We start from the raw sequence: 15,672 nt of genomic DNA, 5'->3' as shown, positions 1-15,672 counted from the left end.
ACCCAACTCAGTATTTGATGAATCAAAAGTAATGCATCACGTCTGCTCAGGATAACTATGCTTTGTTCCCGTTCTGTGTTCCTTTGCTATGTACAGATATGCCGCAGGAGGCATCTCGGTTTTCAGCAGCCCATACTCAACGGATTGATGCTGTGCATAATGTACTGTGGGACGACAAACTGGGAGTCTGGCTGGATTATAATGTAGAACTTCAGTACCGGAATCCAAACTTTTACCCCAGTAATTTGGCTCCTCTTTGGGCTTCTTGTTACACCAACAGTGCAGTTGTTGACAAAGTGGTTTCTTATTTAGAGGTCAGTTCATTGTATTTATTAATGCTTAACCTCCTATTCCACAAATAAATGTTCATACTGTAATTTGTATTGCTTTATCTCCATAACAAAAGTGATAACTGAGGCTCCTTGCCAGCTTCCCTGTTTTGATGTCTTTCATCTTATAAAGTGTAATTTATTGAAGCAATTTCCATATAAATGACAGAGTACAGCAAAAAGTCATACAAATAGTTTAACAAAGCATGAAAGATAATACATGAAAGTTGGATGAATCATATGGTGATACAAAGAACCACATGAATAGTGCAAATAGTCATCAAAGCAATAAAACAGAACAGAAAGCATAACAACAACAAAATTTGTGCATCACATACATTCACACGCTAGGCAATTTGTGTGTTTTGATGTTTTTCAAAGCATATTTTGGTTGTCACATTTCATTGGGTAAATGCAAGGGTTGTGGGTGGGGTGTGTATTTCACTACACTGAACCGTGAAGCGTATGACAGCATACCCCCCAACAGGGCTCCTGTAATACGGCCTATACGCTATGCTATAATTGTATACAATGTATATTTTTTGCACCTTGGCACGTTAGCACTTTACTGTCTGCACTTACCCTTGAAAAAGGTTCCTTATGAATTGAAACATGTCGGGTTTTATGGTGGAGGGTGTTTAATTTTAATATACAAACACTGCAATTGGAATGGGTGTTCCATAATACAATACTTACCTTACAATGGTTTCCAACACAGTCTATTGCTATCTGTCCATCTCATACATGATAGCATTTTCACTTGATATTAAACTTGCTATTAAAGGTTAAGTTTTAGTATTCAGTCCCTCTTAGGGAAATTCCTATGTATCTAGGTTCTGACCCTAGCCAGGATTTGAACCCTGGTCTCCCATGGCAAAGGCGGTGCCCTTAACCAGTACACTATCCAGCCCCTAAGTTAGCAAACGATCATATTACTTTACATAAGTGCAACGGCTTTAGACCATTTTGTGTCAGTTGCCCTTTGTCAAGCGATAGTCATCTATTTACTTCTTTTACTTGTCAGTTATTCCACTTTATCTTGATTATGAGCTTCACAAATAAAATTACCTTAGACAACAAGCCCTATGGACTGCTTGTTTCCTTACTTATTAGATATAAAAACAAGGCAAAAATAAAGAAAAGGAAAACTCATCTGCATTTAGTCAAGTTCAAGTAGAAGAGTTTTATTGGCATATAAAGTACTCTTAGGATATTTAATGGCAGTCAGGGGTGTTAGCTGTTGCTAAGGCCTGGCCTCCAGTCCAGTGTGTAGCCAGTCAGTCAGGTAGGATCTGCAGATTCAGTTTTTCTTATTGTACTCACCAAGCAGCTTAATTTGCTGACATTATCATCTGCCTAACAGCAAAAGAGAAAGTGTCATCTGCACAGGACTACCAAAATATTTGTGCCTAGATTTGGTCTTTATGAGGATGATTCTGTTGTAGAATTACTTGCTAAATCCACCACTGTGGTTAGTTTCTTGCCTGCAGTTCAGTGTAGGAATGGTCGGAAATTACGATTTCTGTCAATTACCGATTCTGCGGACTTCCAAAGAGTCTTTTTTTTGTGGTCATTTTTGGCATTCTCTGATCGGCCAATCACTTCCAACTCTCCGAGTTGACTCTGCATAATCTGGTCCAATGCGTCCAAGTTCTGTGATTGGGCTAAAATTACCGAGTTGCGGTAATGCGGTATATCCACGGAAATCCGTTTCCGGAAATCCGATGAGAAATGCAGAGATTGTCTGTACCTTTATATCATTTCACTGTTGGATTTCACTGCCTAAATCGGAGCCTGGTTGGTTTTCAGAAATTGTTAAAGCGGTTTAAAACTCTGACAAAAATTTCAACAAAAATGTGTTTTCCTACTTTTTATAACCCATACAATTATCATATTTGCGTTTGTGCACAAGTATTATTATTCATTCAGACATAACTTCCCAAAGTTCAGTTAATTTATTTTTAAAGCTGCTGGTGCATTTTATTCATAACTGTTGTAATTATGTTGTGAATGCAGCCACCAGTGATTTCTGACCTGTGGTTCACCCCAGGACTCATCAGCTGAAGTCCTGCACAGCCAGAGAATGTTTACATAAATGTATCAAGTAAAGAATGTGTACACAAGATAAGCTTAACAGCAGTTTGGATGCGGGTTCTCCCTGCAGAAGAAAGAGTCAGCCCTGTGATGTAACCCTTTGAATGCTGTTTTTACTAAAAAAAAAACCCATTGTGTTAGTATATTATATGCTGTAAATAATCTTTTAGAGCAAAGACGAAATTCTGGATTATATTCCGCTTTAATAGTGTAACGATTGTGGAATTCTCTCCGTGATCAGCGCACAAGACGTGCGCTGACACTGCGGAAATCCTCCACAAGCATGTAATTTGAGGGAACCCAGCAAAAGGTGCAATGCACCTGTAGAGGGAAATTCCTGTCGACAGGTGGAGCTGTGGAGTGCAGAGGAACAGCTCCTCTGCCCTGCCACACACGCCAGACAGGAATTGCACGAAGGAAGAAATGCAGGGCAAGATAGCCCTGAAAGAGAGAGATCAAAGCGACAGAGGGTATGTGTGTCCCCCAAACTAGTCGCCACCCTGCGACGATGAACACACAACCATGAAGACAAAGTGAGAAGGCAATCGCCAGAGATGGCGATTGCTAACAGCGACACAAGACCGAATAAGCACAGATGAGGAATGTATGTATGTCCACCAATCTAGCCGCCACCCTGCGACGGCGGACACACAACAGGGGAAACCAAGTGAGAACGCAATCGCAAGAGAAGCGATTGCAAAAGAGAATGAGCACAGGGACAGATTGTATGTGTGTGCACCAAACTAGTCGCCAACCCGCGACGGTGCATACACAACAGCAGATATGAAGTAGGAACGCAATCGCGAGAGATGCGATTGCCCGAGGTGACACAAGGCTACAGCAAGGCAGAGCACGAGAGTAGCAAAGGCACAGCAAATGATACAATGAGAAGATAAGGAAAATAACAAACGCTAGCTAAACGCGAACACCGCACTCATTCGCAACAGTGCACGCGTTTATGCGCGGTCTCCGCGTGTTAAGCACAACAGAGACAAGCACGCCTAACTAACCACCGACAGACAAACATGAAACAGAGGACGCGAGCGCTTGCTTAACGGTTACCTCACCGAGCCTCCAGCAAGCGTTCGTAGCAGACAAGACAGATACACGAAAACAGGAATAAGTGAGAGAGACGGATCGACAGCACTAGCGAAAGGCGAGTGCGATCCAGGCGAAACAGATTAGAGGAGATAGCTGGTAGCAACCGCTGCTCCAGCTATACTCCAAGAACAAAAATCAGAATGACTTCCTGTCGACCACCGCTGGGACAGAACAATCGCAACAGACAAACAAAACAGATATGCAATCCTAACTGCACTAGGGAAACTGCCTAGTGCAGTTCCAGGAATTACTCTAAGCTAATCTTCAAACAATGAGCAAGGCTGACACTCCGGGAGTGTTCCACAGGACTAACCCTCATGACCAGCAAAGGACTCTGGGAAACATAGCTCTTTATACTGCCAGTCATCAAAGGAGGCAGGTAGGGGATTTGCATAACGAGTGTATGCAAATTCCTCAGCAGCAGAACAGACAAGAAACTTGTAATGGAAAGACAGGTCTCTCTTGCAGAGACCTGCAGCCCACAGACTAGAGAAATGGTCAAACAGCTGTCTGCCAGTGCATCCAGCTGAGCGGATCATTACAAATAGTAGTTTAATGGATGACAGATTTCACATTTTGAAGGAATAGGTTTATTCCTTTGTAGTTTACCAGTTTTTCATGATTCAAAATAACCAGACTGACATCATACTTTTGGCAGAAAAGTGGAGCGCTGTCTTACAAGAATGGGCTTCCAACCTCTCTCAACAACACTGGACAGCAGTGGGACTTCCCCAATGGCTGGGCACCCTTGCAGCACATGGTAATTGAAGGTGAGAATCACTAACTGAAGCAGTAAGTACAATATATGTGTATATCAAGAATATATAGTCATGTGACAGTGTACAAATGTCTACAGGTCTCTGAAGATCACTGTTAAAGGGAACCTAAAATGAGAGGGCTATAGGGGTTTTTAATTTCCTTTTACACAATACTAGTTTCTAGCAGTCATGGTTATCCTCTGCCTCAAATACCTTTAGCCATAGACCCTGAAAACAAGCATGCAGATCAGATCTATCTGACAAAGATCTGAAAAGATTAGCTGCATGCTTGTTTCAGGTGTTTAATTCAGGCACTACTGCAACCAGTATAATTAGCAGGATGCCAGGCAACTGTTATTGTTTTTAAAGAAAATGAATATGGCAGCCTCCATATCTCTCTCACTTCAGGTTCACGTTAAGCCTCGTACACATGTATGAGGACTGTCATCTGGGAGGGATTGAGACTTGATACCTCAGGCAACAGCGCAGGCCCAAGGCTGTACAGACAAGTCACCATCTTCCAGGCTAGCAACACAGTCTTTTTCTGTGTGTGGGGAGGAGGGCCTATAGAGTGGGGCACAAAGAGCATGTAGGTGAGTTAGGAGGACAATGCCCTTAGCCATATTGATCCAACAGGTGGATCACTCGCCAACATGCCAAGTGGGGATCGGGGCTGCTGTACACGCACTAGAATCACAGCAGAGGCAGTCATTATTAGCTAAATGTAATCTTGCATGTGTACGAAGCTCTAGACTCACATCTGAATAGTGAAGTCTGCACACAAGGGCACTTGAGGCTTATGTGAACATGTACATTTATTAATGGGTGAGAATATATTTATTAATGAGGTGTAAGGAGCTTATCATAATCCCCTTTGCTCTATTAATACAATTGAGCATCAATCTTGATGATCTTCATTTTTAATAGTTATTCAAATAATTCAATGTTTTCATAAAGTCTAACATCTAATGTCTTAAAAATGTGGAATAGTATATGCTAGAATATCATATAAATAATATCATAAGACACAGTCAGCTTAGATTTAGGAAAGATAAATGTTGTGGAACAAACCTACAGTACTTGCGTTATTATAGAGCAGTTAGTAGATATTTAGACAGGCTTTAAGCCTGGTTCACACTTTCAATGATGATTGGCCAATCACTGACAAATTGTTCCACACTTCCACCTCCATGTAGTGTGAGAGTTTATCCACACAATCTGCTCATAGTATTCCATACCTGTTGACCTCATACTACATGGCGGCGGTAAAATTGGTCAATGATTGGCCAATCATAACTGAAAGTGTGTACCAGGCTTTAAACTTTTTTTTTTTCAACAAGAACATTTTATTGAGGTCACCAACAAATTTTGCAATACAACTTTCAGAGAGCAAACAGTGAAATTTATAAACAAGGTACATATAGTGAAGTTTACAGAAGGACATACTTATCAAGTGTTACTTACAAAACTTCTAGATAAACCAATATTAGCCAAAATTCTTTCCCTAAGGCAGGGCACACACTCACAGGGCCGTTTTCCCCTGCGTTTCCCAGGTTTCCGTCGGGTTTTGCGGTCGCGTCTAACGCGTGCGTTTTTCCGCGTGCGCTTCCGCGTTTATGCGTTTGCATGGCATGTAGTGCCATGCAATGTGCGGGAAAAAGCAGAAAGCTGTGCGGGTACAAAACGCGGAAAAAAACGTGAACGCAAACACGCACAAACGCATGCGGCGCAGCGTTTCCTGAGCTAGGCTATTAATTTCAATAGCCTTTAAAATCGTGCGCGTTTTGCCGTATATATGTGCATATATAATTTTTTCAAGTTTTAAAGAAGCATTTATCTGTACAATCCACATATTTAGGGAAGGGGGATTGGGTTTCTTTCAAATCTGAAGGATCAATTTTCTAGCAATAAACAATGATCTTATAACTGCAATTTTGGTGTGTTCTGATATATTACCATCCTCAAAGGAGCCCAAAATACATACCCAGGGGCAAATCCAGGATTTTCAAGGGGGGGGGGGGGATTCCTGATAGGTCTCTTTTGGCAAGCCGCACACTACCGCGCATGCGTTTGCCCACAAAATCCACATGATGCACAACATTTCTCCACAAAATACACACAATGCGCGGTGTTTCCCTACAAAATACACATTTTAGTAGTGTTTCGCCAAAATATATATAATGTGGCGGTGATTAAGTAGCCAGATAACCCCCCTTTATTATGGATAACGAAATTACCCCACCCCTCTTTAGTATAGGTGACCAGATGACCCCCATTTATCACACAGGTAGCAGACCTGAATATCGAAATGTGGGCAACATTCACCAGAAAATCGCAATGTGGGCAGCAGTGACCAGAAAATCGTAATGTGGGCAGCAGACACCTGAAAATCGTAATGTGGGCAGCAGTGACCAGAAAATCGTAATGTGGGCAGCAGACACCTGAAAATCGCAATGTGGGCAGCAGTGACCAGAAAATCGTAATGTGGGCAGCAGACACCTGAAAATCGCAATGTGGGCAGCAGTTACCAGAAAATCGCAATGTGGGCAGCAGACACCTGAAAATCGCAATGTGGGCAGCAGTCACCAGAAAATCGTAATGTGGGCAACAGTCACCAGAAAATCGTAATGTGGGCAACAGTCACCAGAAAATCGTAATGTGGGCAACAGTCACCAGAAAATCACAATGTGGGCAGCAGTGACCAGAAAATCGTAATGTGGGCAGCAGACACCTGAAAATCGCAATGTGGGCAGCAGTCACCAGAAAATTGTAATGTGGGCAGCAGACACCTGAAAATTGCAATGTGGGCAGCAGTGACCAGAAAATCGTAATGTGGGCAGCAGACACCTGAAAATCGTAATGTGGGCAGGAGACACCTGAAAATCGCAATGTGGGCAGCAGTTACCAGAAAATCATAATGTGGGCAGCAGACACCTGAAAATCGCAATGTGGGCAGCAGACACCAGAAAATCGTAATGTGGGCAGCAGACACCTGAAAATCGCAATGTGGGCAGCAGTGACCAGAAAATCATAATGTGGGCAGCAGACACCTGAAAATCGCAATGTGGGCAGCAGACACCAGAAAATCATAATGTGTGCAGCAGACACCTGAAAATCGTAATGTGGGCAGCAGACACCTGAAAATCACAATGTGTGCAGCAGACACCTGAAAATCACAATGTGTGCAGCAGACACCTGAAAATCACAATGTGTGCAGCAGGCACTAGAAAATCACAATGTGTGCAGCAGACACCTGAAAATCGTAATGTGGGCAGCAGACACCTGAAAATCGTAATGTGGGCAGCAGTCACCTGAAAAATCGTAATGTGGGCAGCAGTCACCTGAAAAATCGTAATGTGGGCAGCAGTCACCTGAAAAATCGCAATGTGGGCAGCAGTCACCTGAAAAATCGCAATGTGGGCAGCAGTGACCAGAAAATCACAATGTGGGCAGCAGTCACCTGAAAATCGTAATGTGGGCAGCAGGCACCAGAAAATCGCAATGTGGGCAGCAGGCACCAGAAAATCGCAATGTGGGCAGCAGTCACCAGAAAATCGTAATGTGAGCAGCAGACACCAGAAAATCGTAATGTGGGCAGCAGTGACCAGAAAATCGTAATGTGGGCAGCAGTCACCAGAAAATCGTAATGTGGGCAGCAGACACCTGAAAATCGCAATGTGGGCAGCAGTCATCAGAAAATCGCAATGAGGGCAGCAGACACCAGAAAATCGTAATGTGGGCAGCAGTCACCAGAAAATCGTAATGTGGGCAGCAGTCACCAGAAAATCGTAATGTGGGCAGCAGTCACCAGAAAATCGTAATGTGGGCAGCAGGCACCAGAAAATCGTAATGTGGGCGGCAGTGACCAGAAAATCGTAATGTGGGCAGCAGTCACCAGAAAATCGCAATGAGGGCAGCAGTCACCAGAAAATCGTAATGTGGGCAGCAGTGACCAGAAAATCGTAATGTGGGCAGCAGACACCTGAAAATCTCAATGTGGGCAGCAGACACCAGAAAATCACAATGTGGGCAGCAGTGACCAGAAAATCGCAATGTGGGCAGCAGTGACCAGAAAATCGTAATGTGGGCAGCAGACACCTGAAAATCGTAATGTATGCAGCAGACACCAGAAAATCACAATGTAGGCAGCAGACACCAGAAAATCACAATGTAGGCAGCAGACACCAGAAAAAAAAATGCACCTGTGAAAAAAAAAAATTCACTTACCTGGCAGAAGTCTGCTCTCCCAGCATCTGGCGCGCAGCTCCCCGACGATCCTCCAGCAGCACATCTCCCGCGCTGACAGGCAGAGTGCAGGGCTATGACAAGATGGCTCCCGAAGCCCTGTACTGGAGACACAAATAGTCTCCAGTGCAGGGCTTCAGCAGCCATCTTGCCGTAGCCCTGCTCTGCCTCCCGGGAGACTGAGGGCTGCGGGGAAGAAGCTCTACACCTGGCTGGGGGGTCCCGCAATCGGGAGGGCGTCAGCGCTCCCCCCCCACACACACGGCTGGTGGGCCCCGTGGCCCCCCTGCGGCCGATAAGGAACCCGGCGCACACACATGAGCAGGCGGCAGCTGCACTATAACAGTGGCTGCCGCTGCTCAGATTCAGGAGGCACTTCCGGTCTAGGTGCGAGGGGGTGGTTCCAGACACCCGGAACACCCCCTTCCGTGCGCCATTGATACCAGTACAGTGTGTGGGACTTTTATTTGGAATGCCTGATCAATAACATCCAGAACGCTACCCCAGTATCTTCTGAGTTTGGGCCAGTTCCAAAGCATATGTAAAAGATCACCATGATCTCTAGCACATCTGGTACAAATTGGGGAAGGAAACAGACCAAAGCGGTGTAGACTAGGTGTGTAATGTGTCCTGTGTATAATTTGCAGCTGCGTAAGGGCTTTATACTCTTTAGTCAGTCTTTATGCACCTCTTATCCAATCTTGGATGTTTTAATACACACATCCATGTTTTGGGGGCCAATCACTGACCAATTTTACAACATCCATTTAGTATGAGGGTCAACAGACTTTGAATGCTACGAACAAATTGTGTAGCTAAGCCCTCCTACTACAGGGAAATGGTAGAATTGGCCAATCAAAGTTGGATGTGTGTACCAGGGTATAGATGCTGTCAGAGTAGTTGGGCTGTGAGAGGGGTCGTCAGCTGTTGTGCACTAAAGTATAACTTCTTCATCAATGGAGGTGCTTAGCAAATCAGGACCACAATATGTATAAGTTAAGATCTGTTGGTGTAAGAAATAAAGTATATACATCAGGGGTGTTGCTAGCCCCGAAGATTAGTGGCACGTGCCCCGGATCTATTCTGGGGTGCCCCGAATGTCCCCCAGGCAGAGTCAGAGCTGTGGAGCATCTATGGGGGCATGCTGGGAGCTGTGATGCATTAATGGGGGGTATGCTGGGTGCTGTGGTGCCTCTATGGGCGCATGTTGGGTGCTGTGGTGCCATGCTGGGTGCTGTGGAGCCTTTATGGAGGGGCATGTAGGGAGCTGTGGATGTTCTATGGGGGCATGCTGGGAGTTGTGGCGCCTCAATGGGAGGCCCATTGGAGCATGGGAGGCGGTCCACTAAGTTCAGGGAATGCTATGGGGGAACTGCCAGATAACCTGGCGGTAGGCCAGCTCGCCTGTAGAAAGCCAGACCAGCCAGCACAGAAGCCAGGTTATGTTCTGCCTAGTTATGTTTAAGTGACATTGCCTATGTATGTAATATGCTGCATTTATATATTTTTTTTTGTATTAATGGAGAGGGGGCTTAATCCAACATTTTGCTGGGCAGGCCTACCTAGACCGCTGTTAAAGTGAACCTCCAGACTAAAAATCAACTCAGCAGCACTGAAAAGGCTTGGTGTTTCTTTAACAGTTTCACAGCATCAGAACTTCGTTTCTCTTACCCAAGCCTCATTTTTAGTTGCACAGAAGAAAACTGCCCGGGCATTTTTCCCCTGATGCTGTGCAAAGCAGGATGGGATTTCTGATGTTGTTCTCGTTCTGCTGTTTTTTGAATAAAGTTGATAGAGTGAATACAAATATACTCACAAAGCAGGGTTACCTCAAAGGCAAACACTGTAACAGCAGGTGGGGAGATTAGACCTGACCCCACTCAGGATAAGAAGTCACTCTCTGTAGATTAGGAAAAAGGGGATGACACCCCTCCACCAAGGGTGGACTTAGAACAATGGACTTAGAACAATGTAACAGGGATACAGAGGCGCCAGAATAAAAATGTCTAAAAAGTTTAAAATTTGTGCAGGCAGTGGTGGACTTACCTCCTCCAAACAGACAAGATATGCCAACAAAGTTTAGCAGAACAAATTTATTTACATACTCCAGGGAAAAATGCAATGCGTTTTGCAGGTATGACCCCGCTTCTTCAGGCAACAGGTAGGAGTAGGTACAGTGCAGGTCTGTAGCTGGGCCAAGCACCTCTGAGGAGGCTCATACTACATGGAGGTGATACAATTGGCCAGTGATTGGCCAATCATAATTTAAAGTGTGTCATTTAAAGTGTGTACCAGGCATAAAGTGTAACAGATATGGTACACTAGCACTAATTTATACTTGCCCAGGGCTTCCTTCAGGCCCATAAGCACCATGGCTTCCCTCACTGTCCTCTTCAGCCCCTCCGTTCGGGCGGTATGAGTCCTGGTCATCTGGTCAGTCGCCACCAGTTGAGGGCTTCTGCGCATACGCTCCCCCACCGCGCTCCAGGGCATTGGAGCACAACAAGGGGTGCGCGCACGGCCAAATCGTGCATGCGCAGGAGCCTGCCACTGCCTGGATTACCAGGAGTCATAGCGCCTTAAAAGAGGGGCCAAGGAGGACGGCAAGGGAGGCCACAGTACTTATGGGGCTAGACGAAGCCCCAGGTAAGTATAAATTAGCGCTTGTGAGTGATCTCAGGTTCACTTTAAGGTGCTTTCTTCCCAGATCCTGCTGCTTTCATTACTCCAAAAAGTGTCATTAGGTCTCTGTTCTATCTGTACATAGTTAACTGCACATTTCTTTCAGTTTCTTTCTGTTTTACTGAACACATTTGCATAGCACTGACACTTTTCCTGCAGTGCTTTAGGTAAAAAGCTAAATGTATTTACATCACGAAGTGCCCCATCTGGTATTCACAAACCCCTACCACATTCTAGTCCAAATATTGGGGTAGCGAGTTAACCTACCAGTTTGTGTTTGGTAGGTCAGGTGGTAGTAAACCAGAGTACTCAAGGAAAATAACAAGCTCGGAGGGAAGTAGTCTCCATGGGTTGTGCCCTGGCCAGGATCAGACCTGATATTTCAGTGCCAGAAGGTGAGCATGCCAGCTATGTAGCCAGATGTGCTGTAATTGGTGTCTACTAAGTAACTATAAACCTTGTATCATTGAATACAGTACACAGATAGGATTACATCTTATAATACATTTGATTTTGTCCATGGCAGGTCTAGAGAAAACACAATCTGCAAAAGCCAAGGAAATTGCCTTCAAGCTAGCTCAAAAGTGGGTGCAAGTTAATTATGATGCCTACAAGAAGTACAATGCCATGTATGAAAAGGTATGCAAATACACTCTTAACAGTCTAAAAAAGTCCTACATGAAAATGGCAAGAAACCATTATTATGACATCTAGGCTACATTCACAGAGGGGTGTGGTGTTGCGCATCCTGCAAATACAAGATTGCAACAGGGGAAAAGTCACATTGTGTGGTATACATGCACTGCATAACCTGCGGTGAGGCATACAGTACGTACACAGTATGTTTCACAGCACCTGTTAATGCATGTGATATGCAGTACTGCTTTTCATGCACCGCATTACGCCAACAGATTCCAATGTACCATACTGCTATGTGAATGTACCATTTCAATACAATTGCATTGGAGCTTGACATCCCTGCTCTAGAGGTATGAATACAGTGCAGGTACCTCTGAAGGTAACTTGGTACCAGTCAGTGCACTTCTGGCCAACACCCAGTTTGAAAAACACTCAAACTATTCTGGGGAACCTCTTCAAACGAGGGCTTTGAAACACCAGCCGTGTAAACACAGAACACTGACCATGGAGCTGACTTGGCACTTCTCAAACACAGAAACAGCCGCTTGTTAAGTAAATCTTCTTCGTAGTTAATATTTTTAATACACTGATCTTTGCAAAAAATTGATCCTAAATGTATGTGATACCAATTAGTGATATATTGCTTTATTTTTCCATAGTATGATGTTGAAGGTGATGGAAAACCAGGTGGAGGAGGGGAATATGAAGTTCAGGTAAATCTAGGATGATACCACAGATACATGTATTTTTATTAGTTTAATTATTAGTATGTTTTTATCTTTGTCCTCATCTGAGCCCCTCAGTTTGTTCAATCTGTGTAATACCTTTGGAACCTACTGTTCCAAGTGGTGACCTGATTAACATGAATACATCACAGGGCAATACAGGAACTTGGCAGATTAGCTTTTTGTCCCAAGGTTTGTGCAAAGGACTCGATCTGCGTATGGAGGAAAAAAGGTTTTGCCATCTATTTAGGAAAGTAGGAAGTGTTCTTTACAATAAGAGTTGTTAAAAGGTTGAATATTTAACAACAGAAAGTAGTTATGACAAATTTTATATCTGCATTTATAAGATATTTGGATGCTTTCCTTGCATTGAATAACATGGTGTACTGGTAAAGATTTATTTTGAGGCTGTCATTAAAATCTATTCAGTAGAGAATAAATCTTCTGTCACTTATTTTTCTTAAAGGGAAGGTTCAAGCAAAATAAAAAAATGAGTTTCACTTATCGGGGGCTTCTACCAGCCCCATGCAGCCATCCTGTGCCCTCGTAGTCTCTCACTGCTGCTCCAGTCCCCCGCTGGCAGCTTCCTGACCTCGGAGGTCAGCAGGACGCATTGCGTACATTTTTACGCATTCCCGATAGTGCAGGAACATTAACGCATACATTTTTACGCGTTACTGGTTCAATGCGTACATTTTTACGCATTGAACCAGTAATGCGTAAAAATGTATGTATTAATGTTCCTGCACTAGCGGGAATGCGTAAAAATGTACGCAATGCGTCCCGCCGACCTCCGAGGTCGGCAAGCTGCCAGCTGGGGACTGGAGCAACAGTGAGTGACTACGAGGGCACAGGATGGCTGCATGGGGCTGGTAGAAGCCCCCGATAAGTGAAACTCTTTTTTTTATTTTGCTTGGACCTTCCCTTTAAGGAAATGGGAGCAGATTTTTGCATAAACAAAAATTCCCAGAAGTTGCAAATACTTTTGTGAAAAGTGGATTTCTACAGACTCCAGAGATCAGAGAGACTTCAATAGAACAGGGATAGAAGGCAAAGAGTGGTGGCAAACGGAACATAACTCAAAATGGGAAGCTGTTAGCAGTGGGGTACCACAGGGGTCAGTACTTGGTCCTATTCTTTTCAGTTTATTTATTAATGATCTAGTAGACGGAATACAATGTAATGTAGCCATCTTTGCAGATGATACAAAACTATGAAGAATTATCAACACTAAGACTGATAGTGACATATTACAGCAGGACCTTGACAACACGGCCATATGGGATAGCACATGGCAGGTTAAATTTAATAAAAGGTGGGGGGAAAGGCTGCGCGTCCCTAAACACATGCTGCAATTGAATAGTTAATCGCACGGGCATACACCGCCTCTGCTAGACTGAAAAATGCATGCCCTGCATCCAAGACAAGTGCTAACATTTATTAAACTAGGAGGAACTTTAGCTTCCAATATGGTTTGCATGCAAAGTATATTATACTAGACACTTGCGCCACGGTGAGGCAAACCTCCGGGCAAGTGACCCAACCTAAATTTAAAACCTTGGGAGCATCTAAGCAAAAAAATGTGTAACTTACATTTGGTTGAACAGCGAGGAGAACGCCAGCGCATACCACTAAGGCTGCATCCGAAATGACCACTAGCTCAGTGTGCAGCACCTAAATAGATTTTCTGCACTTTGCATTAAATTCAGATGCAAATCATATGCAAATCTGCTACTAATTATGCAAACAGGAAACTCAGGAGGAGGGGCTGGGAGCAGCTAACCTGACAGTTACATACTTACAAAGTTAACCACTTGAGGACCGTGGGCTTTACACCCCTTAAGGACCGGCCACTTTTTTTCCATTCAGACCACTGCAGCTTTGACGGTTTATTGCTCGGTCATACAACCTACCACCTAAATGAATTTTGGCTCCTTTTCTTGTCACTAATAAAGCTTTCTTTTGGTGCTATTTGATTGCTCCTGCGATTTTTACTTTTTATTATATTCATCAAAAAAGACATGAATTTTGGAAAAAAAATATTTTTTTAACTTTCTGTGCTGACATTTTTCAAATAAAGTAAAATTTCTGTATACATGCAGCGCGAAAAATGTGGACAAACATGTTTTTGATAAAAAAAAAACCCATTCAGTGTATATTTATTGGTTTGGGTAAAAGTTATAGCGTTTACAAACTATGGTGCAAAAAGTGAATTTTCCCATTTTCAAGCATCTATGACTTTTCTGACCACCTGACATGTTTCATGAGGGGCTAGAATTCCAGGATAGTATAAATACCCCCCAAATGACCCCATTTTGGAAAGAAGACATCCCAAAGTATTCACTGAGAGGCATAGTGAGTTCATAGAAGATATTAATTTTTGTCACAAGTAAGCGAAAAAATGACACTTTGTGACAAAAAAAAAAAGTTTCCATTTCTTCTAACTTGCGACAAAAAAAAAAATGAAATCTGCCACGGACTCACCATGCCCCTCTCTGAATACCTTGAAGTGTCTACTTTCCAAAATGGGGTCATTTGTGGGGTGTGTTTACTGTCCTCGCATTTTGGAAGGTGCTAATTTGTAAGCACCCATGTAAAGCCTAAAGGTGCTCATTGGACTTTGGGCCCCTTAGCGCAGCTAGGGTGCAAAAAAGTGCCACACATGTGGTATTGCCGTACTCAGGAGAAGTAGTATAATGTGTTTTGGGGTGTATTTTTACACATACCCATGCTGGGTGGGAGAAATATCTCTGTAAATGACAATTTTTTTTTACACACAATTGTCCATTTACAGAGATCTTTCTCCCACTCAGCATGGGTATGTGTAAAAATACACCCCAAAACACATTATACTACTTCTCCCGAGTACGGCGATACCACATGATTTTTTTTTTTGCAGCCTAACTGCGCTAAGGGGCCCAAAGTCCAATGAGTACCTTTAGGATTTCACAGGTCATTTTTGTTTCAAGACTACTCCTCACGGTTTAGGGACCCTAAAATGCCAGGGCAGTATAGGAAACCCACTAATGACCCCATTTTAGAAAGAAGACACCCCAAGGTATTCCGTTAGGAGTATGGTGAGTTCATAGAAGTTTTTAT

The 15,672-nt window shown here is 43.6% G+C and overlaps 1 protein-coding gene across 2 annotated transcripts in view; it reads left to right on the top strand.

Annotated features, from left to right (window-relative positions):
• TREH (trehalase) overlaps positions 1–15,672 on the top strand; it is a 47,424-nt gene that overhangs the window by 25,251 nt on the left and 6,501 nt on the right. For both annotated transcript variants that reach the window (XM_068240837.1, XM_068240836.1), the window contains exons 11-14: positions 97–314; positions 4,183–4,294; positions 11,736–11,848; positions 12,508–12,561. In XM_068240837.1, the coding sequence (XP_068096938.1) occupies positions 97–314; positions 4,183–4,294; positions 11,736–11,848; positions 12,508–12,561 (497 nt within the window). The remainder of the gene's footprint in view (positions 1–96; positions 315–4,182; positions 4,295–11,735; positions 11,849–12,507; positions 12,562–15,672) is intronic.

This window comes from Hyperolius riggenbachi, chromosome 6 (genome assembly GCF_040937935.1).
Source record: "Hyperolius riggenbachi isolate aHypRig1 chromosome 6, aHypRig1.pri, whole genome shotgun sequence".
NCBI classification, from domain to species: Eukaryota; Metazoa; Chordata; class Amphibia; order Anura; family Hyperoliidae; genus Hyperolius; species Hyperolius riggenbachi.
This window is presented reverse-complemented; position numbering and strand designations above follow the sequence as displayed.